Raw genomic sequence first — 26,767 nt, forward strand, 5'->3', positions numbered from 1 at the left:
TCGAATTATTTCCTAATCGTAAAACCCACCATACATTATATGATGAAGTTAAGCCAAGAACCAATCCAATTGTTCTTTAGTACCTTCATCAATATCGTCGTTATCTGGCTTAGATAATACGTGGTTTGATACTGCCTTGAAGAACCAGGCAAATTGGTGGTTAATGCTCGTGTTGTTGGAAAACTGGTCTTCATCATCACTTAAATTAAACTCAGCCTCCTCATCTACCTGATTTATGATCATTTCATCAAGTTCTCGCAGTAAATCCTCGAATATATTACCATCAGAAATGGGGCTAATATCGTATCTACTATTGTACCCCGGAGTGCTTACCAAACAGTTAGTTTGGTCATTCATGATGTTATCTATCACGCTGGATATATCATTATTCACAACATTTTCTGATGGGCCAATTGTGGGATCAGGTATTGATTCCTCCGGCAATGCATGGATTTCTTGTTGAGATGAAAATTTAGTAGATTTCATTTGTTCTACATTGTTACTTGTTAAATTACCAAGGCTAGCATTTCCAAGTTTTTCATTCACTTCTTTTTTAGCCTGCATTGGCACAGTTGATTCTAGCTTAACTTCATTTGTTGTATTTTCGGGTTCTAATACTGGTGTTATATCTAGTACTTTATTATTATTGGATGTTTCTATGTTATCGTTTGTAATATTTGTGATTTTATTATTTGTAACAGAACCAGAAAATACAATTTCTGGTCCATTTATCGTCATCATGGTCTTTTTAGGAGTTGGAACACTCTGTTTAATTCCATTATGTTCATTCACAATCTTATTACCTATATCAGTTATATTATCTTTGCAATATTTTAAACCATGAATGTGACTAGATTTAGGCGTGGTGAATTCGGAGGATATAACATGATTATAACCTGTGTTTTTTGTTGTTTTATCATTAAAGTTTTTAACCATCTTATTCACAGACTTAGGAGTGACAGAGTTTGTGAAAAGGAAATCCCCATTATTCACAATGCTTGTCTTCTTAATTCCGTATTTGTTAGTATTCGTGGCATTGGTATTAACAGCAGGCTTGAACGTAGTGTCTGCCTTTGGAGTCACTGAATTCGAACTTTGTGAAGCAACTGATTTGTTTGATGTTGATTTAGGGGATTTATAGTCGCTATTAACACTAGAATTTGCGATTTTTGTAGATTTTACAATAGATTTCGGAGTGGTATCCTCACAGTCTACCTTCTTTTGGATCCTTATAACGGTACCGTGGATTTGGTTGATCAAGGCATTTTTCTTACTTTCAGGAAGTGTCTTCTCCAACATATCCATCTTTTCTTGAAAGACTTTGCACAGATTCTTTACTCTCCCCTTAATAAACACCCTAAGTTGCAGCATTAATTACCTCCTATTTGATGCCTTTTGGTCATTTTCACAGCCCTTAGGTCGACACGACTCCAGGGGGATGTCATAAAGTTTGCTCATTTCAATCTCAAGTTTTTGAGGTGAATTTTTGGTGTAATGGTCGTACAACTTTTGTGACTTTTCATCAGAAAAGTTGCTTGTCATACCCATAGCCAATAACCGGGTAGCCTCAGCCTTTTTCTCATCATCGCTGTGCTGATTTACGCGGTAGTTTGTGTAAAATTCATTGAAACAACGATTTTTCAGCGGTCCTTCGCCCTTTTGATATAATTTAACCGTTTCACCAATAATGTTGTTACTACTCATGGTATATATCAATAAAATATACCAGCACCACCAAGCACCGCGGTAGCGACGTTGTTGCCACACGAATTACACACCATGCCTACCCATTAACTAATTAATACACGGCAGTATGTATTGTGCAGGTACATATAACATAGTGCTGCACGATTCAGATACAATTATGTGAATGGATTGTGTTGTTAAACAGCGGAGTACTGGTAAGTTATGCTGTCAGCGCATATGTCACCTGCGCTCAAATCATATCCCAAGCCAGAGCTATTCATCGGTTTATTACTGATAAAATCCAGATTATCAGGCACATTTAGTGGGTATGTTGAGTGTAATTTGTACAAATTTTCTGATTTTTGTACACTTTTGGGGAGGTTTTCATGCACATTATCAAACCATGGATGCTTAAGCGCCTCTAGAGCTGTTATACGCTTGGATGGGTTGAATTCCAGCATTTTTTTCATAAGATCTAGTCCTTGTGTACTGAGTAGACACCTACCAAACTTATCTGTGAAGAAGAGTTTAAAGGTTCGTTTTTTGTCCCGAATTACCTTGGGGAATTTGTCCTATGTTAGTTAACTATATTTTTAAAAAGCAATATAGAAGCATTATTATTGCATGACTTACATTGTAATGCTTCAGAAGTGTCAATTGATTGTTTAGATCTTCATCACTTGGGTGGCCAATTAGGCTGAATATGCGCATTAGAACGCCAAATTCAGTCCTTCCTCTAAACATAGGCTTCCCCAATATACACTCCCCTATTGTAACTGCAGCAGACCATACGTCTATAGCTGTTGTATATACACAATTCCCTAAATTATGTTGCTTAATACAATGTACATGGTATTCCACAATATTTAACAACTAATGAATAATTAGAGTAGTGTGGTAACATACCCAGTAAAAGCTCCGGAGGCCGATATAACAGAGTTACAACCTCTTCCGTCATGGGTTTGACGTGCTTAGGAGGCATAATTGTCGACAGTCCAAAATCTGCTAATTTTACTTCATACTGTACATTATCAACTCCTTCTAGTTTGATTTCTTTGAGTAGAATGTTTTGAGGCTTGATATCCCTGTGTATAATCCGTTCCGAATGCAGGAAGACTAGCCCTTTAAGTATTTGGTATGCGATAATTTTTGTGTCCATTTCACTGAATCCTGGCAAAGGCAAACTGTTTGTCAACTTATTGTTTTTGAGAAATACTTTTGTCGAATGATTTATAATGTCATGCATCATATACTCCCCCTCGTGTGTCTTAATTAAGCTATTAAATAGGTCATTTTCGAAGGGCAAGTAGCGGGAGAATTTATTTTTAATTAATTTATGCAGATCCATATCACACAGCTCAAATATGAAATAGAATACGATACATGTCTTATTGTCGTCTTTTGATGTTTCCAAGGGGGATTTTATATTTGGAGACATGTATTTCTCCACAGCAGAGCAATAATCATAAAGCTTGACAATGTTTACGTGAGACTTGCTGAAACATGAAAGAGCATGTAACTCCTTAATGATGTTCTGCTCCAGACCGAAAATATTACCAACAGGAGAATTGGTCTGGCGTACACGCTTGATGGCAAACTTTTTATCGGGATTATCCCGGAGATTGCACATGAATACATCACCATAGACACCTTGACCCAACTTTTTGACAAAAGTAAATACATCTGTGATGTTTTCAATCTTATTTTCTGAGGAGAACCATCTTGGAAGTGTGCTGGGGAAAGGGTCCTCCGTATCGTCCATTTCCATTTTATACCGTGCTTAATAACCAATTTTAGTTATTTAGTAGTTATTTATTTAATCTGGTAGATAAATAAACATTTGTTATAACTAGTAACTATGCTTGATGTGTATAAGGGTGGGGTGGTATACACATGAGTGAAATTGAGCGGGGGCTATTTATCGTCATAGAAGGACTAGATAGGTATTGGTATCTCACAATATAGATCTGGTAAATCTACAGTTTGTAAAGGACTCAAGCAATTACTAGAGTCTGAAGGTAAAAAGGTTAAACTTATCGGATTCCCTAGTAAGTAATCTAGTTGTCTAATTCTTAAGTGCTTCCGTTTAAAGATTTAATTTGTTTCTGTTCATTATTATTTTTACAATTATTATCGGTCAGATTTTTATTTTTTGAAAAAATCAATTAGAATCTTGATAATTAGCCATAAATTAATAAATAACATTTATATTTTCTATAATTTGTGTGGTTAAAAGCAATTTTTATATAGGAAGGGACAGTACTATAGGTAATATTCTAAGTGAATATCTAAAGTGCAAAAATGATCTACTTCCTCAGACGGCTCATCTACTCTTTTCCGCTGACAGATGGCAGGCTCAGTTATTCATTAACCGTGACTTAGGAATGATATTAAACAGTCACTCAGTGAAGGCTTTTATTTGATTTGTGATAGATATGCATATTCTGGAGTTGCATATTCTGTTGGTGCTCAGGTACAACACTCCTCTTTTACTATTATTGAACTGAATTTATTTACACGGTTTGATTGATGTCTTTTTATATTATGACTTATAGAATGTGAATCTATTTATATATACATTACAATCACAAGCATATTCACACACCAATGTATGGCGTAAAACTATTAACGCAGGGCTTAAATATTTCGTGGGCCAAGCATTCCGACACTGGATTAGTATCGCCAGATCTAACATTTTACCTAAACATCAAGAGTAATATAATAGCAAAGCGTAGTGGTTTTGGTAAGTTATGTGTAATAATTTAGGCAATGAAAGACTGGAAAAAATCAATTTAATGGAGAATGTTGAACTGGCCTATCAAATGTTTCAAAACTCTCCAAATTGGATTTTGGTCGATGCAAATCAGGATATAGAGGCAATAAAGAATTTATTAACCTAGGCTATTACAAAACAATTGCTGGGTATAGTACTATCTACTAAGCCCGGTACTATGAAATTTCTATGGGAATGAATCTAACCTTTGGTTAGATTCATTCCTAATATACACTATTTTTACAAACCTTACACCAATTTAACACCACAAATTGCGTTATTTATTTGTTAATGCTAGTTTAGTCTTAATCTCATTTGTTGGTAACATTGTGTTGTTCCACAAAAAGCGAAAATTATTGCAAATTCCGCACTATAGCAATCATTAGTTTATTTCCAAATTATTTATTACTTAAAATCATTAAATAAGATCCTTTATTGTACAACAAGATGATTATATGAATAATTATGCATTTAAGAGACTATATATCAAAGTATAGTTATGATTTTGGCAAAGTAATATTCTAGTACAAAAACAAAAGTTTTGTGTTCAAGTAAAACGTGTAACAATCAATGACAATTGAGTGTTAGTGAATATAACTACACAATAACTGTTTGTGTAAGTAATGCCAAATTTTCAAATTATATTTGAAAATTCGGCACATATAAATTAGTTTAAAGTGTATACTGTGGAAAACTTGATTAAATTAATCTTAATTGGAGGATAAGTGGGATACTACTAAAAGATACAATATAACCCATCAGCCCCTCCAGTATTGTGTGGTGAGTACAATGCAGGGCGTGAATTCTCTTCAAAGCCAAACAACCAATTACCAATTAAATGACATATCCTACAAGCCCGAATATGCTAACGCCAATGGAAAAATGACTGTCAGACAGATCAGTATGATCATCTCTCCCTGGAAGGGTCAGTTTGAGCGGGCAGACAAACTTATTAAACAAAAGGAGACAACACTCGACTCTATTGGGCATTCAATTCTTCAAATGGACAATTCTTATGATAGTTGTTGTAAATTGCATGATGATGTACATTCTGTAGTCAAGCAGTGTGCTCTTGAAACTGAAAAATTGCTCAATCAAGCCAAAAAATTCTTGAAGAATCAAGAAGAACGTGTAAAACGGTATAATCAAGCCAAAAGACTAGTTGACTTGATTAAAAACGAAGATAAGTCTGATAAGGGCACTTCATGGCTTAATGCCATCCAGGTACCCAACCACCTGCTAATACAACTTGCAAAGGATTTATTGTTCCAAATTAGAAGTTACGGCAAACAGGTTGATGACCTTGAAAATAATGCTAACGCTCTTTTAGGTGCCAACGGATCTAATGTTTTATCAATGATTGAATCATTGCTTGATATGCACCATGAATCAATTCTTGCCCAAAATGCCAAAATTGCTTCATTGGTAGCCAGGGCAGAGCATATAGAGGGGACACTTGGCAAGTCAATTGACATGGAACCGTTTATCAAGGCATTCCACCCAGTAAAATTGGAATCGGTTACTCAAGCTCCCAAGCAAGAAATGAACGATATCAAGATCAAGATTGAGAATTTTAAGAGATTCAATAAAGCACTAACTGGAGATGGAAATGATAATAAACCTATACATCTTGGAAATTTGCTATCGCCCATACTTCCCAGCAACAGCACTGGTAACTTTATCGGCCAACAACCACAAGCTCAACAATCACAAATGGGAATTATGGGAGGGTTTGGTACTAGCAGTGGGTTATTGGCATCTAATACTCAACAAAATACCAATACTGGAGGCGGCTTATTCGGTTCATCTTTTGCCAATAGTGGTACTGGCACTGGTCTAGGTACTGGAACTGGTGGTGGATTATTTGGGTCAATATCTAATAACCCACTTACTGGTACCGGTTCCACAGGTGGAGGTTTATTTGGATCCACTAGTACGAGCCAACCTGCAACAACGGGAGGATTGTTTGGTGGCACTGCTTCTACTGGTGCTTCGGCCACTGGCGGTGGTTTATCTGGGTCAACCAGTACAATCCAGCCCACTACAACAGGAGGATTATTTGGTAGTACTACCACTCAACAAAACACAAGTGGAGGACTTTTCGGCTCAACAGCCACAACCGGCACGAGCGGTGGTGGTTTGTTTGGCAGTTCTAATACTGGCACTAGTAGCGGTGGCCTATTTGGGTCCACTACTCAACAAAACACAAGTGGAGGACTTTTCGGCACAACAATGCAATCAAATACTGGAGGAGGCGGATTGTTTGGCAGTTCTAATACTGGCACTAGTAGCGGTGGCCTATTTGGGTCCACTACTCAACAAAACACAAGTGGAGGACTTTTCGGCACAACAATGCAATCAAATACTGGAGGAGGCGGGTTATTTGGATCATCACAGCCACAACAGCAGTCTGGTGGATTATTTGGCAGTGCCTCAAATCAGAATACAGGTGGATTATTTGGTCAATCTAATCAGCAACAATCCACCACCGGTGGATTGTTTGGGTCTAATCAAACCAATACATGCGGTGGCGGTTTATTTGGTTCATCTGTCACTCCTTCTAGTGGAGGGTGTGGTTTATCTGGCCAATCTAATCAAAATACTGGCGGTGGAATGTTTGGTTCAAATCAGCCTAGTAGCGGTGGTGGATTATTCGGATCTAGCCAGATGAAACCGCAGCAACAGAGCGGCGGGATGTTTGGAAAGACAGTACTAGGTTCTTCTGGCACTTTTGCCGTTGGTTCAAATGGAACTGCTGTGCAAATTGGTGGTCAACAGCAGCAAGGTTGGGGCCAGCAAAATAATCTATTTGGCAAGCCTCAGCAGATTGGTGGGGGGCTATTTAGATAATATGTTAGAAAATGGAAAATGGAGTATTTTTTTATTTTCATTAAATAACAAATTCATCCAAGATTTTCCAATGGAATTTCTGCATATGTTAAAAATCATAATGAATCATAGCAAATGTCCCAAGTGACACTGTACCAACAGACAAATGTCTAAACAATGATTCTTTTATCGCCATATTGTACAACGTGTAGTAATTATCGTATAGAGATTATTTTAGGTCCTATTTTTGCAAACCCTTTATGCCCACATGCTAATTATATTTGCAAGTGGAAGTGAATATGTACCAATGAAATATTATTTTAAAAACTGTGTGAATTTTTGCCATAATTTAATTATTGACAGTTATTTACTTCAGTTGTTTAAGGTGTTTTGTATATACTGGGGCATGATACAGTATGATTACTCTATTATCAGTTATATTGCGACATAGCCGAAATCAATTTTAAAGATGATCCCATCCTTTGTAAGATTTATAATCTATTATTATCATCATGTCCAATATCAATCGATTGAGAACACTTAAATCCCTTTTGTTGGAAGACACCTTTGGGTCGCCAATCAAAAGTCCAACAGAGAACGATTGTAATGCAAAAAATTCGATTGATGAACCACAATTTCATCGAATCAATCCTCAACACAATCTAAATAGTTATACTGGTGCAAAAGGCCGTGCTTTGTTGAAGGAACAACTAGAAAGCGAAATTTTTCATCAAAGTAGCCAAGAATCGAATGAAGAATTTAATGAACCAGTAAAAGATCAATTAAACACAAAAGAAACTTTGCTACAAACATCACATAAGCTTAGACAAGACGCAAAACTTAAAAATGAACTTGACATCATTAGAGACCAAGAAGAAAAGCTTCTAGAACAAGTATCACATTCTCTAACTTCAAATTTGCAACCTGTAGCAGAAAGAGCAAAAGGAATCACTCATAAAAGGTTGCCAGTGTTGTGGACTTTACCAAAAAAGTATAAAAAAATGACCCTTGATGAAATAGAAAAGGTTAGAGCTAGAAATTACATTGATATAAATGGAACGAATGTACCTCCACCCATTAGAAGTTTTAGGGATATGAAATTTCCTAAACCAATCCTAAAATATTTGGCCAAAAAAAACATTAAAACCCCCACTCAAATACAAATGCAGGCAATTCCAGCCGTGCTACAGGGAAGAGATATAATAGCTATTGCATATACAGGTGACTAATCGTTTATTTGATATTTATTATTGCATGTTTTATCATATAATATAAAGTCCATGTGTTTATATAACACTAAATATGAAAAGATATGTAACATAGGTAGTGGTAAAAGCATGGTTTTCATACTACCTATGATAATGGTTGCGTGGGAATACGAACTAAGAATGCGCATTTTGAAAGGGGAGGGACCTTTTGCTTTGGTTCTATGTCCTTCAAGGGAGCTTGCTTCACAAACTTGTTCAATAGTTGACGATATAACACATTACATTTACGATTACACGGGGCTACGACTTAAAACATTGTGTCTGATTGGTGGGGTTAATCTATTTGACCAAGTAAGCAAATGTGTTTTTATACTATCTTTATAATCTTTCTTATTTAGTCTGATAAAATTTCTAGGGGAATACATATGGTAATTGCAACGCCAGGTCGGTTGATTGATTTTCTTAACAATAAGAGGATGGCATTATCACAATGTTTATATATTTGCATGGATGAAGCGGATAGGCAAGTTTTTATTAATTTAGATTGATAGATTTGGGTTTTGAGGATGACATTAGGAATGTCATGAACCATTTAAGTGGTCCACGCCAAACGTTATTATTTTCAGCCACAATGCCTAAAAAGATACAGGAATTTGCCATAACAGCTCTGTTTGATCCGGTAGTGATAAACATTGGCAGAGCTGGTGCAGCTAATTTAAACGTGATTCAGGACGTTGAGTGGGTCCAACAAGAGATGAGGTTACCTATGCTGCTAAAAAGCCTGCAAAAATCATCACCACCGGTTCTGATTTTCTGTGAAAACAAACGAGATGTGGATGAGATTCACGAGTATTTGTTACTAAAAGGTGTGGAAGCGGTGGCTATTCATAGCGGATTAATGATGCGTGATAGGCAAGAGGCTATTAGACAATTTAGGTATGATTTTAATGAAAAACAAAAAAATTACTAAATTTAATATTTTACATAAAAAACATTTTAACTTAGAAATGGCACGAAGGATGTACTAGTGGCCACTGGTGTTGCTTCCAAGGGTTTGGACTTCCCAGACATAAAACATGTTATAAATTTTGACATGCCTAGAGAAATTGAAGATTACGTACACATGATAGGCAGAACCGGAAGATCCAACAGGAAGGGATTATCAACAACATTTATACACAAAGGTGTATCACAAATAGTTTTAATGGACCTTAAAACGTTGTTAATAGAGGCTAAACAAAGGATACCTGAATTCCTAAAGGTACTAGATTCCAAAGGACTCAATTTGAAGGTAAAGTACGCGAATAATCTAGTCCATTGGTGGACTGAGAGGTTGTGCCTTTTGCAGTGGATTGGGGCACCGTATTAGCGATTGTCCCAAATTGAAATCGCAAAGAAATAAAGTGAGCCAGAAGAATCGGGATTTGGTTAGCAGTGGTAGTAGGTATAACTCGGAGAATGGATATTGCGGTGATTGGTGAATTATACTGAAATTTTATCGCATTAAACTTAATTTTTTATCATAATGTGCATTATTTATATTAATTATGATAAGTATGTATATATGTGTAAGCTTTTTATCACATACATCAAATAAATTAATCATTTAATTTAACATTTCAATTAACTATTTCATTAAGAATAATCAATTGATATATGATTTCATTATTTCTATATACGGTCAGTAAATTATTATGAATTAGTATATTGTCATCCAAAGACTGAATAATTTACTAGACCTCTCATCAGTAATTACAAATGATAACGTGTAAATGGAACAACTGTTTGATTTATATATCATAAAGTAAAGTATTATATTTTAAAATTTTAATCTGTCTATTCACTTTGGTAGCTTAAAAATGTAATACCTATATGGATATTAGAAGGAGTATTAATGACCTGGTGTAATTTACATATGGGGCATATTAAAGGACGTGGGATATCCAAAATAGCGTAGATGACTACACGGTTTAAGAAGAGTAGAAAGCTGCGTGGACATGTTTCTGCGGGTCATGGACGGGTTGGAAAACATAGAAAACATCCCGGCGGCCGTGGCAAAGCTGGAGGCATGCACCATCATCGAATCCTGTTTGACAAATACCACCCCGGGTATTTTGGAAAGGTAATCATTCGGTTAATTTAGGTTGGTATGAGACACTTTCACAAACTTCGTAACCAATTTGAATGTCCAACTATAAACCTTGATAGGCTATGGAATCTCGTACCCGATGAGATTAAAAATAAGTGCTCTAAGGATGGAAAGGCTCCAGTGGTTGATGTTACAAAGGCTGGATATTTCAAGGTATTAGGTACGGGGCATCTGCCCGAACAGCCATTAATTGTTAAGGCTAGATACTTTTCCAAGCTTTCGGAAGAGAAGATCAAGAAAGCAGGAGGAGTATGCATTATCACTACTTAACATTTACACACGAATTTAAACCGCAGAATGCGGTTTATAAATTTACTTTAATGACTCCAAAATTAGTGTGTCTTAATGAAACAAATGATTTATTGTCGTAGCATGACTAATCTAGTTAGCCACTTGCAATGAACTACTATGGCCACCTAATTATGTTAATCGTTCAGTTTTAAATTAACTACAAATCTTGAATTCTATTTTTTTCTTAAAAACGTATAACATAATCTCACACCGACACTACAACATAACAGGGTCTATACTTAGTGGAAACACCATATCCACTATGGACGATGTCTTGGGTGTTTCAAGAAGCCTTAGTTTGCACATGGTTAACCAGATTGTGCAGTACAATATCGCAAAGTGTAGCGAGGGGAAGTGTCTTAACCAACTCTTTCTGTCAAACTTATTGCAAGAATTGGATTTTCAAGGGCATTTACTAGGAAATCATATTGCTCACAGGTAAATCACTATATTCTATCAAATACTAATCACTCCAAATTTCTTATGAATGGTTACTAAATAACAGTACCACTCGCTAATACTTGTAGTTGATTCAGATTGACAATCTCATCATCTTCAGTATGGGATGACAAAAGAGGATTGGTTTTTTTATGCAAAAATGTCTGGCCATTTTTATTTCAAAAGCAAGCAGATAAACTGCAAGCCAACGGCAAAGTAGGCATGGCATGATTTAGGGTACGTATATAATCAAAGACTCTAACATACCATGGATAAGTAATATAACCGTCAAATTTATAAACTCAAACAATGCATCGGATATGAAATTGAGATCTAGAATGTTAATACAATCCTACCAGGCTCTAATATCAGGGATATTAAGAGGAGTGCTAGATTCGTTAGGCATTTACAGCACAGTAGATCCACAGCAAGATGATCCTGATTCATTGACATGTAAAGATTATGCTCATGTAGGTACATTTAAGGTATCCATAAAAAAGACTAGCGAATAAATGCATGTATAAATTATATGGAAGAATTTTTGCCAAAAACATCACTAATCATGTCAATCTTATCCTTGTGAACTAGTGAATTCCTATGTTAACACATGGTTACCAGATTGATCGATTAATTGTGCGATATTTATAACCTAGCAGTTTCATATGCCTAGCCTTAAGAATTGCTGGGCCTAGCAATACTTCTGTGACAGGACATAATTGTCCTTTGGACAAGAAATCTACTATGTTTTTATTTCTCATTATATGCACCGTATAAATACCAATTGAGCTATTTATTTTTAAATCATCATTAAATATAGTAATGGCTTGGTTTTCTATTATGAATTTGTTTAGTTCATTTTGAAAATCAACCATTTTTTGACTGTTGTAATCACTAGCATTGTGATCTCCATTATGCTGCGAATGGTTTATAATGAATGTTTGAACCGCATTTGACGCCGTTTTTAGAGTTTCCGGGGACTAAATACATGTATAATTACCTCTAGTAATATGGAATAAGCAATCCTTGTCAGTTGTAAATTAATGAAGTCAGGTGTATCATCATGTAACTCCAGGTAACTATTTAACAAGTGGTATATAAAATTCTGTATCAGTCAATGCTTACAGCGTCATAATATCCCAAAATAACACAGCTATCCAGTAAAGCTATTATTTGCCTCGAGGTAAATCCGGTCTAAAATGATCATTTATTTACCGATAACTCTGTAAATTTGTGCTTCAGTAGGTCAAATAACTCTGGCACTAGTACTCCAACTTTGCCAAAAGATGATGCAATGATTGCCAAATGCTGGGGAGATTGAGTTTCTATTTTTTTCTAATTCGATAATTTATATACCTGTAGTATTTGAGCAATATTATCCCATAAACTGGGGGTTGCCACACCCAAGTTTGAAAACCCGTGTATTGTTCTCATCAAATCCCCATCATTCATAACCAAAATCGATCTTCCAATGGTTTCAATAAATGCTTTTAATAATGCTCTATTCCTATACCCAAGCCTACCCATTGTATATACCATAGTTGACAATTCTAGCGGCCCGGCCCACGCCAATCTACGATCTTTAGACAATCTCTTAGCAACACGGTGTAGCAGGCCTAAATCTCTCAATTTTACATTCATAAGGCTACGTAAGTGGATGGCTATAGCTTTAAAGCTTAGTTTGGAGATATTTGACTTTAGTAGATTGTTAGTGCGGAATATTATGTACCATGGTAATAAATGCATTTTTGAATAGTTATTCAATACACATACAAGACTTTGGGGTGAAAATAGGTGTAACTTTTCTATATAGCCCATTGTCACAGCCTTCAAGCATTTAATATTGAATTCATCATTACTATTGTTAGACATTTTGGTTCTGTACATATAATAAGTAACTGATGCATAATCATACTCATTAAGGGATCCCACATCATATGTAATCCATTTGAGTAGATCATTTGTCTGTTTTAATGGCTCAGTGAATAAAGTGGCATAGCAACCCAAAATCATGGAAACTTGGCCCCTGGTAATTCCAGTGATACCTGATGTATAACTTTTGGCATGTCGGTAAACTTCATAACATAATTTACTCCAGTAACTTTTCCTACAAAAGCCAATATTTCTATATCCCAGTGCCACGGCCACTAACTGTGCCGGTGATAATATGTGTAGGTCGAGATTTATTTGTGAAATCAACTTTTGTAGCCTATCATCTAATACCGTTTGTTTGTGTTTATCAACCAATTTCCCAAGTTCCTGTAGATGATAAACTTTGATCGAGCTCTTTGTGGACTTATCAAAGGCGGAAACGACTTTTAGCAATCTGCTAGTCGCCTTATCTACATCTGTAACTGCACTAGTACTGACAGCGGAAGCGTTAATTGGGTGTTGTAATCCAGTTTTGCATAAATTTGCGATATTTTTCGGGCTAATTTGTTCTCCTAGACGTTTTCCAAGCATCAGGCCATCATTATAATCAGTATTCACCACTATAGTAATAGTTTGTTAGATTCTATATCAAAACAATTCATTTTAATGTATACTAAAGTTTGTAGCACTATATAAGCAAAATCAAATATATTCCTACATTTAATGTGTCAAGTATTGTTAAATGACGTGATAATGTACAGTATCAATAACTAATACGATTGTGCCACTACACATCACACATCTAATGATGGGCATAGTTATATTTTGGCCATGTACAAATCATAAAGTTCAATATTTTGAGGAAAAGCACAGTATTTATGGTTGGCCTGATACTAAATTTGGTATTTTCATCGTTAAGATCGCGAAAAACTCCAGTTTCGTTGACAATAGAACCGAATTGCTTGGTTATGTTCACAAAGATAACATTAATATTCTATATAGTAAGCTGAAACTCAATGTTGCTATGTCAATTAGTTCAGAAAAAGTTGTTTTTTACAATCCAAGACAGTTTAACATTTTATACATTAGTAATTATAGCGATAAAGAGGCTGGAAATGATTTTATAAACATTAATTCACATGAAATTAGATATTCCAATGATCTAATTTCATGTTTGGTATTGGCATCATCAATAAACGTTAATAATAAGTCAAATAAATCAAAATTGTTCAATTATTTTGTCAATTTCCTATATATAATATCACATATAATTAACTTGTTATTCATAGATAAATTTGATTTTTTAAAATATTCATCAGTGATGAAACATATAAGTGGTATTATCAATGATATTAATTCAATTAACATAAAATTACAGGCAATAAGAGATGAAAATGGTAAGAGAAAGCTTTAAATAGACATTAAAAAAATATTGAAAGTGCAAGAAGAATTCTATGCCAAATTGTCTTTCTGTCTCATAGACTTGGTACTGGGTATCATAATATTTCCAATATTTTTTTACTATGGCATTATAATGATAGAGTTTTGCAAGAAAAAATTTTTTTTTTACCAAAAGTAACACACAACTTCACATAGAATTGTTATAGATATATTTATAGATGATATTGCATTTGCACTGAAACCAAATCCCAATTTGTCCATTTTTATAGGAAATATCTTTCTATCTATTCTAGTTGTCATCAAAACTACATTTACAAATTTGCCTAGATTTTACTTCATACTAAATTTCATGTGGATATACTCATTTTTACTCGGATTTACATTTCAATACCATGTCTTAAGGGATACTTTTCGTATTTGCACTTTACACTTTCGATATTGCTATATAATATCAAAAAAAATGTTTAAGAAGACCTTTGATACACTAGTTCCATTGTTACATCTGTTTAGGTAATTTTCTATTATAACTAAAAATTTTGGCCAAACTTTAACCAAAAACATGTCAAAACGATAGACTAACACAGGGGCAAAAAACGCAACACTTTGACTAATAAAATAGAAAACGAGACATACAAACAAGATGAACTTTACTTGGGTACCATGCTATTTATCACCATTGGATGCCTATTCTATACAATCACCTTTTACTACCTGATATACATATTCCTTATTGGGCCAATATACAGTATTATTTCCATCATTTAGTATTCGAGTCCCTATTCAATATCATATATACTGTATATAGATCATTTGCCACGGAAATTGTAAATAACATGTGCAAATTTACCAGAATAAATGTAATCATCAAAGATGGAAGGGTATTTTTAATTGATTATTTAGGTACATTTGACAAATTAATCACTTAAAATCGATTTTACTCATATTCTATTTTATCAATTGCCAATTATGTTAAATTAATGAATTTTTAAATGATAAATTGGTAGAATATAAGTTATTAATTAATTTTAACCAGTAAAATTAAAATTATAAATTTACAAAAATAATTCTGAGTAGAAGGTTACAACATTAACGTGTGGGCAGGTTCAATATGATTTGGGTGTGTGTGGCTTGGGCTATAGCCCACACCGAGCCCACCAAATCAATATCGTCATTTACAGCCAACGACTTTTATGTATTTAAAAATGCCTGGGCTACCTCCACTTTTATAGACTCGGATGGGAATCTCGAGGAATTCTCGCCACTTCGCGTTATACAGCCTGGGCCTAGTTTCTGGTGCAGCAGCGGCTCTCATTCCGCTTCCGATATAGGTATCACAAATTTTACTTCAGTTTCTTGGACAGGGGAATTTGCAAAGCAACCCCTTATTGAAACTCTAACAATTGACTGGACATATGCACCCAAAGTTAGTTGATTCTTACATAGGAATTCCAAATCTCCGCATCCGCAGATGGGATTAACTACACTAGTTTGATGCCATTTCAACCTATACTGGCACAAAAACGTATTTAATTATTGATTTAGCTTCATTTACACAGTTTGTCAAATTACCAGTGCCTTTTTTGTCTAAAGAGTTGAAGATAAGCATGAAAAATCCACAAGACAACTTTTTTGGCATATCATCTGTCAAAATTAGAGCAGCTGGTAATCCTTTATTTATGTTGAAAAGCGGAATAACATGCAGTGGTGGCGAATTATGTCTGGTTAATAAGAATAATAAGCCACTACTGATTAATTGTTTGGAGGCCATTGCAATATCCTCAGGAATTGTAACTTAACTGGTGATTTAGGAATTATGGCGCTTTAATTCAAACCAACAGATAGTGTCTATATCGCCATTACCAGACACAGGATCTATTGATTTGGCAGATTTAAGTGCTAAAAGTGAAAGCGTTGATAAATGCCTGGCAGTGCCACTCAACTCATCAAACAACACAAATAGCAGTGCTATAGGTCAAATTTTTGAAGTATTTATGGCTAATTGCGACGATTTGTTAGATCAAGATGATGCATTTTCCCGTTGGAACTTCGAGTCTAATTCACAAATATCACTATTATCCCCCCAGCCCTTGTGTTTGTCCCAAGTCGACATATTTCCCACTCAAAGCGGCGAATCACTAACAGGAAATGTCAATTTGACAGGGCTAGTTGAGGTTGAAATCAAGTCACTCCATACAAAAGGACACGAACCGAAATTTGCCATTGACAACAAATTGGAAACATACTGGGCTTCACCTCTCTTACAGCCAAACGACATCAATAAGAGTATAACCGTTGAATTATTGCTTAAGAGTAAGTTTTATGGGTTTTAATAGTATTTACATTTAAAATTTCACAAGCCAACATAGATCCGTATTTAATCGACTCAATTGTCATTTACTGGGAGTACCCCGCATTTTCATATTTGTTCAAAACGTCACTGGATAACATTAATTACAACAACGGTCCATACAATGCTTCCAATGGATCTACTAAAACAGTGGACATGTTTGGTATTGAAGCCAAATATATACAATTAACATTATTACATCCACACATAAACTACAAAGTCAAAAATAACCATATCTATGGAATAAGGGAGATACAAATAATGACTTATGCAACGAATACAGTTGTTGAGAATTGTAAAATTGCTGCCAATAGTTCGGATGCTAGGGATAAGTATTTTGTTGACTACGTGACCCAATATGATCCCAACATATCCAAGTCAATCACCACACTGGAGGCGAATCTAGTAGATTTTTCAAATTATATATTTGAAAAATCTGATTATCTAAACGAAAAGTTAAGTTATTTGCACGATGCATTGGAACAATCGAAAGAATTCTCAGATACATTAGGTGATATTGATAAATTTCTGAACGAAGTGAGGAAGGAATCGCCCTTTGACACATACGATAAATCTTATATTGGGGAATCAAAAAATTTACCTGCAGACAGTTGTCAAATCGTTTTAACACATAATAAGCATGCTAAAAGCGGCTTTTACTGGCTTAATCCAGCATGTTCCCCCTTCGCCTACCGAGCATATTGCCATTTCTACCAAGCACAAAGCAAATTGATTTTTATAGAAAAAGCAGAAGGTAATATATCAAATCAAAATACTAGCATAGCTCGAACGTGTGCAAAATACGGTTTGGAACCGCTCATATTGAGTGATAAACTGGATTATGATGCGTTGGTGGCTTCTGTTATTGGTATGTTTTTTAATATTATATTATAATTTCATTTCCAAGACAATTGTTAACATAGCCTTTGGAGTTACCGACTTTATCCCCCTAGCTAAAGACTATCAGTGTCACGGCTATAAGTGCAGTGGCAATTTTTACGATCTATTCCAGGGAATTGAAAATGTCACCAATTTACTCAAGTTCCATTCAAATACTTCACCGGGGGAATTTGATGATCTTGCAGGTTTTACATACGCTGATCAAATTGTATACAAAAAATCATCAAACACCAATATCACCTATGTGGTATGTACCGACAATGGTTACAACCTAGATAAGTGAGTTTGTATAGTCATATAGCTTCGAAAAACTTAGTTGTGATGATGTTCTAATTGGAAATGAGAAACTACTCGGCGAATTAAACGTAAGGAATCTTCTTTTATTGGTTAATTGCATGTATTACTAAATTAAATGTTTTTGCAGACCATTTTGTAAAATCGCCAAAAAAAATTAAACCACAAGGATCTATTTGTGTTTGTGTATGAAAATTAATAAAGCTAAAACAAAGTTAAATTGTTCTATCTGTTAAATGGTTAATAAAAATTCATTTAAATGTATAACACAGACTTCTATCTATGTAGAATGTCCTACCGGATGTCAGCACTCCAAAATGCCGATATACGGATCCAATTACGCCTTCTCAGAAACATCCTCAATTTGTAAAGCAGCAATTGAATCGGGAGTTATTTCTGATGGCGGCCGATTTGTCATTACAATCGAGGGACCTTTATCCATGGACTCTCAGAATACCAATAATATTGACACTGGGGCTAAAACAACAGGTGATGGTAATGATACTAACACAAATTTATATGGCCGTTTGTCATTCCGTATAAACCGCACGACTAAAGTAAGTAGATGAGTGATATAGAAATGCCCAATAGACATTCTTACTGAGTCAAAACACACATATAAAAATGAGCATGTGCACAAACAGATAACTCACGAACTTTTACACAACTCTGACTTATTTTTTGGCGCAGAAATTAAACTTCCAGCCAGTGAATATGCCAATGAAGAAGTTGATCCCTGGACTGAAAAGCTATCCAAATTTTCAGTTGACCAAATAGACACAGTGTATGGCATAGACCCCTTGTTGGCTAAGCATTCCGTGGAAGAGGCTATTATTACTATTGATAAATTCAGCAAAAAGTTCAAGAAAGTAGCTAGAAGGAGCAGGAAGTTGTTTATCAAGGCTTCAAATGTGCTGGATGAATTGGAACGTCTTCACAACGATCTTGAGGTAATACATTCAGAAAGGAGTGTCAAGTTGGGAAAGATTGATAGCTCTAAAGAGGATAAGGGATTTGATTTGGAAAATACGCCTATATTCACCGAGTTCAAATTAGACACTTCAGGCATCAGCGTTGCAGATAAATCTTTAAATGTGGTGTTTGGTACCTCTGACGAATGGAGAATTGTCAACACTAGATATCATTCAATAAATGACTACCTAGCTCACTATCCCACATCAAATACCAAACATCACAATCCTGTATCTGATAACCCACCCAACTTATCTATTGCCTTGATAAAATCGCATAAATTCTTTAACTTCAAGCTCATATTTTCGATTACTTCGCTAGATGATAAAATTTGTGGAATCATATTCAGGTACCACGACAATTTCAACTACTATAAATTACTTTTTGACACGTTAAATGGGGAAACCAGACTTGAAATAGTGTCTAATGGTAGAACAAGTCCACTTGCTACCGTTAAAAATGGCGGTTTGACCCCAGAAAGATGGACCAAAGTTACACTATCAGCTGATGGGCCCTTAATCACAGTTGATTTGGGGAGACACAACACTAATATCCTGAGGTATGTATATAAAATATTTATAATACATGAAATTAAATATATCAATTCATTTTAAAACCAAACCAATTTAGTGTGTTGGATGAAACAATTAGCTCCGGTTCCATCGGTTTTTACTCCACCGGTGATACGTTCTACTCCAATCTAACCGTTTCTCCCCTGGATTGTACACAAGCTGAGCAAGTCAAATCGTTAGATATTAAGTGTTCAAATTTTGTAGAAGAGTTTTTAGGGGATCCTTACGATACCTATGATATTGGGGGATTTAGTGTAAAAACTAATAATGAAAATTTTGTAGGCTGGAGTTACAGTGGAAATATGTTGGTTCAAAAGAGTCCCTTAGCAATTTTGGAATCAATCGCTTTATTATCGCATAATCGCAAATGTAAGTTCCAACTCAATTTAGGCAAGTTAGGGGTCTTTAGTTTTCTTGTTTGGCCAGAACGGAAGATTCATGCTACAAGAATTCCTTGCGTTGGTGCCGTATTTTTTTATAAGGATAACAACAATTTTGGTTATTTATCATTGCAAAAAGATAGTATACAATTAGTGGGTAGGAAAGATGGAACTGAATCAACGGTTAAAAAGGTGGAGCTAAAAGGCTTCACATTCCACAAATGGCACAATGTATTTGTTAAATTGGCAACAGATAATAATGTTAATGTAACTATTAATGACATTGGAATTGATGGTAAAATGGAAAAAATTGCTGTCATTGAGGGCAAATTCGATGGTTTTACTGATGGTAACAGGATTGGTTTATTTGTAAACAATATCACCCGGGTGCTATTTAAGGACATTCAGTTGCATGATGAACAATCTACATCTTCTAATGTATCTTTGTTGCAGCAAAATGAAGTTAGCACAGGAACTGATAACAAGATTTGGGATGAATGTCTAGCAGGTGGTTATTATGAGAGATTGGTTCTATGCAAAGAGATACGCATTGATTGTAACAATTTTTGTGTCAACTGCTGCAAACACCATACCAGTTTACTTTCAAAGCAGTCTTACGATGAATGTCTTATTGATTGTCAAAATATTCAAACACCAAGCAATGATAAAAAAGCATTTGACAAGTATATTCAATCTTGTTCGCCACTGCCATACGGATATAATAAGCCGCATTTCAAGCACTGCCAGGTATGTCCCATCTATTAAATAAGTTTGACTTTCGTAATTTACCACCGTATAAAAATTAACATAGAATGATAATGAATGTATAATCAATGCGTGCATACTGTGTTGTGAATCTGGAATAAATACGGAAGAGGAACATTATCTGCAAAAGTGTTATCAGAATTGTACAAAATCTGCACTTTTGTTGGCGAAGCGTCAATTTGAACTATGAGACAAGCAGGACGGATGTAATTGTCATCTTATTTGTATTTCTACTGTAAAATAATCTTAGTAATTTTTTATTCTTGCCTAGCTAGCTATTTTGTGTAATGTATGTTAATTAATTAATTATAATGAAAATGTTACAAAATGTACAATTAGAAAGTGTGAAGACAAAGTTCTATTAGTTCCGCTTCCTAACTTTGTTTCTTTGCGCCTTCAAGTTGTAACAACAAGTTACACACAGCGTTCATATCAACTTGCATGTTGTAATTGTTGGGAATTTCCTCAATGCCGAACATGCTCAGATCATTCAGTGGAGTGGTGGATACGTAAGTCTTGTCAAACTTAGCAAGCACTCCTTTGATGCTGGGATATATACTATATAGCTTGTCCAGATGTTGCGATCCTATGAAATTTTTTATGCTATTTGTATATTGCGATCCACTAATCTCGTTCTTCAACCTAGACGCCATTGCTGCTTCTATAGAAGGCATGGGAATAGAAGGAGGTATTAGCTGAGGTATAAGTATGGATAGAGGTAGGGGTATTTTGGTCAATCGTTGGCATTCAACCAGTGTATTTCCTAGTTTTTGCAATGAAGATGTATAATTATCTTGCGTTCCTAGGATGCTCTTGATGCTTTCATCAGGGATATATATAGGTAATTTATAATCTATCTTATTTTCCATTTTTCCCTTGCCCCTTTTTCGCTTTACTGAAGCCTCTGGAGACGGTACAGGTTTATTATCCATAGTATATTGATATGTTTGATGTTTAATATTTTTGGCATCACTTGCCGCTGCGATTGAATATTTTTTATAAAACCTAGGCCATATTTTGTTTAATTGGTGTTCAAGCGAAATAGCGCTTTGATAAAATATAGTGTTTTGCGCGTTGTAAAGCTTGGCATTGCTGACTATTAGTCGTATATCATCTACAAAGTCGTTGAAGTCGTTGTATTGTTTGGCGTCTAGTTTTTTAAGCATTGTCTCAAAATCCATAGGATTTTTGATAATTCTGTAATAATCTGGAGCCAACTTGACGCTAACAGGGTAGCGGAATATCTTCTGCTTGTCAAACTTGATTAACTTTTGCAACATGTCCACCAAGATTATGTGAGACTCCATCATTTCATTCAATTCCACATTCCCTCTCCGTAAATTGCTCTGCCTAACTCCTTCCCTTTGCAGTTCCATTTCATCCGTAGCAAATAATCGACTAAATACTCGATACTCAATACATAGTCCACAGCGTTATGCACCCTACATGGGTTATATATATATACAATACTGCGTGTCCCACAATTTGCCATATTCTTGTCTAAATGCCACCAGTAACAACTACTAATTGCAGATTAAATCAGTGTATTATGTAATTCAAGATGTAAATTATCTCTACTTAGCAAATTTTTATACAGACAATAATCAATAAACACTAAATTCCACCCATATATGTGGTAGTTCTGTTAATTTCATCATGCATGATGTGTAAAAAGGCGTATTATTACTAAAATTTAATGTAATCATCAGAATCTTCACTGTCAATTAATGTGTATTAAACATCATAACACATAACTACAATTCATTATTAGTCGTTGTCAGGTATATGACTCTATATATAATTGTACACTGTTTAATAAAGTTAAAATAAATTCTATGTGTTATGATTATATACTTTAATAATGTCAAAATAGTCCTCCAAGGTTTTAGACAAATTAATATATAAATCCATAGATAATTAGATACTATCCCTAGGTATTGGATACATTCCATAATTATTAACATTGTCATAAAAGTTTGAAAGAAATCCAGGGCAATGTCCAATATTTTATAATAAAAATAATTGTTTACATGTATCGATATACGTGTGGCCATATATAATTTATAATTATACATATTACAATAACAATCAATTTGCTATAATACATATTAGCTATTGTATATTATATAACTAAATTCATAGTATTCAATGATATGATCTATTTACTGAAGAAAAACTTTATATAGGGAAACAATAATCATTGTTTAAAAATTCAATTAATAAAACTAACAATATATTAACAATATAATTAGATTGATATTTACAAATATTACATAATCGTTTAGATAATTATTTTGCCATATCAATAAATTAAACATATTATATATATTAATCATAATTATATCACGATTCTATAACATCATCAATATAACAAATAGATTTAAATGTATCGGTTATCATTGATATAACATATATAATAAATATTTCTCCCGATATATATTACAAATGCTATGCAACAACAAACTAATAAATACTGAACATTTCTAAAAATATTATCATATTAATATTGAGATATATTACACATATAAAATATAATGCTATTACAGGTAGAAATAAATAATATTCTAAAGACTACATTACTATACTATGTGACATGTTATGCATGTAATATTACAAGAAAATGTGTTGTACCGTACAGCTTATTCGCAACTATTCTGTTATCAAGGTTTCCTAATGGATACGCCGCCTAGATAAGACCGATCTACTTCACTTAACCTCTTAAAAACAAACACCTTGTACAACCTGAAAACCTCAATCTCTTCATGTGACAATGGATTTTTTTTCAGCCTTTTCAGGTGTAATTGGTAATCCTGATACACAGGCTTACCACTTTTAGTCTCAATTTGCAAATAGTCGAAATATTCGTCAAAAGAAGAATCGCAAACAAGTTTCAAATTCATCTGAGAAGCTACATTCACAATTCTTTTCCATGGTAAAACATATTCATTGGCGTCAATAGACTCAATTAGAGAGAATGTATAGGCGATACTGAATGTGTTATTAAGGTAATCTGACAGTTGTTGTTTAACAGTCTCCGATGGGCCAGATAAATCGATATTAGATGCAATTTGTTCCATTGTATCACTTGAGAATGTTATATTGTATATTGAATTACCGAATGAGATGGAGTTGCCCTTGATATAAGCCCTACCACACACCTCATCCACCAATCCATCAACAAGCCTTTCCACCATCACTGTGGAACCAATGAAATAACCATCTTCACTCATGTAATTCAGTATATTATTTAAAAATAAATTCAATGAATCTATTGTAGAAATGAGATAATGCACTGCGAGCTGAATGGAGATTAATGAAAATTTTTTACCAGAGAGAAAGGAAGTATATGTTTTGGAATCAAGTAGATTGCCGTGGTGGAATTCTGCAGTAAAGGAGAATGAATTTTTTCTCTGATTAAACCTTCTCCTGGCTTCTTGAATCTCCCGGGAAGATATATCTATGCCTACTAAATAGTTGATGCCCACAGATGAATATTTATCCAAATCTTGTCCCCTACCACAGGCTAAATCTAGGACCCTACTATTTTTTTTGACAAAAACATATATTAATCCTCTCTTCACCATATTATTATGTTTTCTAAGCGATTCAATTGCAGAACCTTGTTGTTTAAGCACCCTTTTGGTATCATAATGAAATCGAATTTCCTGTGAATGATCACCGAATAGAAAAGGATAAAAATCTCCAGATCCAAATTCATTTTCAGAGTTTTCACAGTGGATAGATGTGAATATATTGGTCAAACTGATAATATTTCTTTCATACATCCAAATTAGGTCTGTAAATCGATTAATTTGCTCCAATTGTAACCTTTTCCATTGTTTAAGTAAATTTTTGCTATCCAAATATAATTCTATTGAGTGATATTGTGTTAGATTTTGTATAATTTCTATTAGTTTATTGGGTAGTTGTTTATCTGTATTTACATCATTATCATTATCCATCTCATGAGATTTAATTGCATCGTTTTTCGTATCATTGCTAAACAATTGCATAATATCTTCGTCGTCTACTTGTTCAAACACCTCCACCACACACAATCTCCAAATTGGCCCGAAACCCTTTGAAACCCTAAATTCGTATGGTTTAAATAGTTTTACAACATAATTATTACACAACAATTTTTGCTCAGAATCGTTTAGGAGTTCATCCTTATCTACCGTTATTTTATAGTGATAATTTGCAGGCCTGTACACCGAGCAAGTTGATATTGTCCTCCTCACGCATTTCGTCCAATCGAAACCATACGGACTATTTCGATTTAGGAGTGACTTATAGACAATTGTGTGAAAAGTGTTAGGATTATTCTCCAATACTTCAACCCTTTCAGCCAACGGTTTTAGTTCAAATTGTTGTGATCGTCCGGCAAATACTCTAGTATATAACGCATTCAAAATATCTTGAGGCACCTTTGAGTTGAATATGACATTAGGATTTTCCTGGAGTACAACATCCGTTTCAATGGGCAAACTGATTTTATTTGAACTGGTAAAGCCTCTAAAATAACCAATACTTGCTGTTATGTTCAATCCATGTGCAAAACTTAGAGAATCCCACTTGCCAACCTGCTCATTGAAGATATCATTGAATATTTTTACTAATTTTTCATGAGTGGAGAGGGTAGAGCTTGTTGATATTATTTTATCTCCTCCCAAACGAAAATTACCCATGCCTAATTAATAATATATTCGGCACACTTAGATAATTCCAAACAACAAACAATTATAGGATTATTTCATGATTAAAAAGGGGTAAGTGCGATAAAAAAATTATTTTACAGAAAATTTATATCAAAAATGAACATAAATTGACCCTCATGATATATACCGTTACATTATAAATTTATTGGTCTAGTTATCTGGGGTATGTTAGTTGTACTGTAAGTACAACGCAACGTAGACACGTTAAATGACGAATATGGACATATATAAAAACAGCACAATTACACCAATTATACTGCTATTTACAGCTTATGGAGTGTTCAGTATTGAATTCACTGTGAAACTGCAACGGTCACAAGAATTGTGTTTTAATGAGTTGACAGACAAAGACATGTTTACACTCATATCTTTTGAGTCACTAAATGAAAATGCCTTCATAAGCGCAACAATTAAGGAAAATGGATCCGCATCTTACATTTTTCAATCCAGAAAAATGGAGCAGAAGATTGAATTGCTCTTTACCACACTATACGATAATGGGATTACCTTTTGTATCCGTGCAGGTAATAATCCTGTTACCGCAAAGGTAACGTACAAATCTGGACCGGAAGCCAGAGATTACAGCATGCTAGCTAAGAATGTCCATATGTCTGCCACTGAAAGTATAATAAATAGGGTTCATGACGCACTAGTTTTCTTCCATAGATCACAGATCAATGCGTCTAGGTCTCATGATAAATCAATGAAAATGGCTACTAATTCATACAATTTACTGAAGAGATTCTTCATCTTCAATTGCGTGATGATTATTTTTAGTACAGCGGCCTCTGCATTTTATTACAAGAGATTTTTTATCGCCAAGAAGATAATATAATACAATCGAATACGATTGACTTTATTATTGTAATTTTATCCGAGCTATTAATAATCATATTCGTTATTGTTTTAGATAATGAATTATTTGGAATTATCTGTTATATATTTCGTCTGAAATAGCATCATTTATTAGTTTATAAATAATGATCTAAATTAATTTAGCAGCTACTAACATTCATAAAGCTAATTACAAACACCACCTACAAACACAAACATTTTATTTTTTAACATTGATAATAAGCCATTTTAATTTTCAGAATAATAAACAATCAATAATTCAACTTGTTACACTAAAAAATCACCTCTAAAATTAAAATAGTCTATTCTAAATAAAAATG

General features: G+C 34.3%; 13 protein-coding genes across 13 annotated transcripts; 8 read left to right on the forward strand and 5 right to left on the reverse strand.

Annotated features, from left to right (window-relative positions):
- Nucleotides 1-48: 48 nt before the first annotated feature.
- On the reverse strand, nucleotides 49-1,548 carry BMR1_03g03046 (hypothetical protein; the record flags this gene model as incomplete). The annotated part of the gene is made up of 2 exons (XM_021482130.1): nucleotides 49-1,357; nucleotides 1,379-1,548. 2 exons carry the CDS (start codon nucleotides 1,546-1,548, stop codon nucleotides 49-51), a joined length of 1,479 nt encoding a protein of 492 aa, XP_021338682.1.
- BMR1_03g03047 (Protein kinase domain) lies at nucleotides 1,884-3,454 on the reverse strand (the record flags this gene model as incomplete). Its single annotated transcript, XM_012793767.2, has 3 exons — nucleotides 1,884-2,258; nucleotides 2,320-2,507; nucleotides 2,593-3,454. The coding sequence occupies 3 exons, from the start codon at nucleotides 3,452-3,454 to the stop codon at nucleotides 1,884-1,886; spliced, it is 1,425 nt and encodes a 474-aa protein (XP_012649221.2).
- On the forward strand, nucleotides 3,580-4,658 carry BMR1_03g03055 (dTMP kinase; the record flags this gene model as incomplete). Its single annotated transcript, XM_021482131.1, has 7 exons — nucleotides 3,580-3,629; nucleotides 3,652-3,734; nucleotides 3,937-4,045; nucleotides 4,069-4,159; nucleotides 4,321-4,429; nucleotides 4,453-4,562; nucleotides 4,587-4,658. 7 exons carry the CDS (start codon nucleotides 3,580-3,582, stop codon nucleotides 4,656-4,658), a joined length of 624 nt encoding a protein of 207 aa, XP_021338683.1.
- BMR1_03g03060 (Nucleoporin FG repeat region) lies at nucleotides 5,249-7,309 on the forward strand (the record flags this gene model as incomplete). Its single annotated transcript, XM_012793769.1, has 1 exon — nucleotides 5,249-7,309. One exon carries the CDS (start codon nucleotides 5,249-5,251, stop codon nucleotides 7,307-7,309), a length of 2,061 nt encoding a protein of 686 aa, XP_012649223.1.
- On the forward strand, nucleotides 7,801-9,977 carry BMR1_03g03065 (DEAD/DEAH box helicase; the record flags this gene model as incomplete). The annotated part of the gene is made up of 6 exons (XM_012793770.1): nucleotides 7,801-8,509; nucleotides 8,612-8,847; nucleotides 8,895-9,019; nucleotides 9,040-9,432; nucleotides 9,502-9,787; nucleotides 9,810-9,977. 6 exons carry the CDS (start codon nucleotides 7,801-7,803, stop codon nucleotides 9,975-9,977), a joined length of 1,917 nt encoding a protein of 638 aa, XP_012649224.1.
- On the forward strand, nucleotides 10,454-10,915 carry BMR1_03g03070 (large subunit ribosomal protein L27Ae; the record flags this gene model as incomplete). Its single annotated transcript, XM_012793771.1, has 2 exons — nucleotides 10,454-10,618; nucleotides 10,640-10,915. The coding sequence occupies 2 exons, from the start codon at nucleotides 10,454-10,456 to the stop codon at nucleotides 10,913-10,915; spliced, it is 441 nt and encodes a 146-aa protein (XP_012649225.1).
- Nucleotides 10,916-11,198: 283 nt separating this feature from the next.
- Nucleotides 11,199-11,886, forward strand: BMR1_03g03075 (trafficking protein particle complex subunit 6A, putative; the record flags this gene model as incomplete). Its single annotated transcript, XM_021482132.1, has 4 exons — nucleotides 11,199-11,374; nucleotides 11,473-11,590; nucleotides 11,611-11,827; nucleotides 11,849-11,886. The coding sequence occupies 4 exons, from the start codon at nucleotides 11,199-11,201 to the stop codon at nucleotides 11,884-11,886; spliced, it is 549 nt and encodes a 182-aa protein (XP_021338684.1).
- On the reverse strand, nucleotides 11,900-13,834 carry BMR1_03g03080 (conserved Plasmodium protein, unknown function; the record flags this gene model as incomplete). Its single annotated transcript, XM_021482133.1, has 6 exons — nucleotides 11,900-11,969; nucleotides 11,990-12,351; nucleotides 12,372-12,476; nucleotides 12,497-12,565; nucleotides 12,587-12,706; nucleotides 12,728-13,834. 6 exons carry the CDS (start codon nucleotides 13,832-13,834, stop codon nucleotides 11,900-11,902), a joined length of 1,833 nt encoding a protein of 610 aa, XP_021338685.1.
- BMR1_03g03085 (phosphatidylinositol glycan, class Q) lies at nucleotides 14,052-15,562 on the forward strand (the record flags this gene model as incomplete). The annotated part of the gene is made up of 6 exons (XM_021482134.1): nucleotides 14,052-14,640; nucleotides 14,662-14,818; nucleotides 14,840-15,154; nucleotides 15,229-15,389; nucleotides 15,410-15,522; nucleotides 15,545-15,562. The coding sequence occupies 6 exons, from the start codon at nucleotides 14,052-14,054 to the stop codon at nucleotides 15,560-15,562; spliced, it is 1,353 nt and encodes a 450-aa protein (XP_021338686.1).
- On the forward strand, nucleotides 15,753-21,064 carry BMR1_03g03090 (LCCL domain-containing protein; the record flags this gene model as incomplete). Its single annotated transcript, XM_021482135.1, has 13 exons — nucleotides 15,753-15,972; nucleotides 15,994-16,067; nucleotides 16,088-16,166; nucleotides 16,187-16,431; nucleotides 16,453-16,954; nucleotides 17,011-17,859; nucleotides 17,915-18,170; nucleotides 18,193-18,256; nucleotides 18,458-18,742; nucleotides 18,764-19,716; nucleotides 19,788-20,098; nucleotides 20,120-20,856; nucleotides 20,921-21,064. The coding sequence occupies 13 exons, from the start codon at nucleotides 15,753-15,755 to the stop codon at nucleotides 21,062-21,064; spliced, it is 4,719 nt and encodes a 1,572-aa protein (XP_021338687.1).
- BMR1_03g03095 (Bromodomain-containing protein 1) lies at nucleotides 21,249-22,250 on the reverse strand (the record flags this gene model as incomplete). Its single annotated transcript, XM_012793776.2, has 1 exon — nucleotides 21,249-22,250. The coding sequence occupies one exon, from the start codon at nucleotides 22,248-22,250 to the stop codon at nucleotides 21,249-21,251; it is 1,002 nt and encodes a 333-aa protein (XP_012649230.2).
- BMR1_03g03100 (mRNA (guanine-N7-)-methyltransferase) lies at nucleotides 23,535-25,562 on the reverse strand (the record flags this gene model as incomplete). The annotated part of the gene is made up of 1 exon (XM_012793777.1): nucleotides 23,535-25,562. One exon carries the CDS (start codon nucleotides 25,560-25,562, stop codon nucleotides 23,535-23,537), a length of 2,028 nt encoding a protein of 675 aa, XP_012649231.1.
- On the forward strand, nucleotides 25,801-26,427 carry BMR1_03g03105 (hypothetical protein; the record flags this gene model as incomplete). Its single annotated transcript, XM_012793778.2, has 1 exon — nucleotides 25,801-26,427. The coding sequence occupies one exon, from the start codon at nucleotides 25,801-25,803 to the stop codon at nucleotides 26,425-26,427; it is 627 nt and encodes a 208-aa protein (XP_012649232.2).
- Between the last annotated feature and the right edge of the window lie 340 nt (nucleotides 26,428-26,767).

The sequence above is a fragment of the Babesia microti genome, chromosome III (assembly GCF_000691945.2).
Source record: "Babesia microti strain RI chromosome III, complete genome".
Lineage (NCBI taxonomy): Eukaryota > Apicomplexa > Aconoidasida > Piroplasmida > Babesiidae > Babesia > Babesia microti.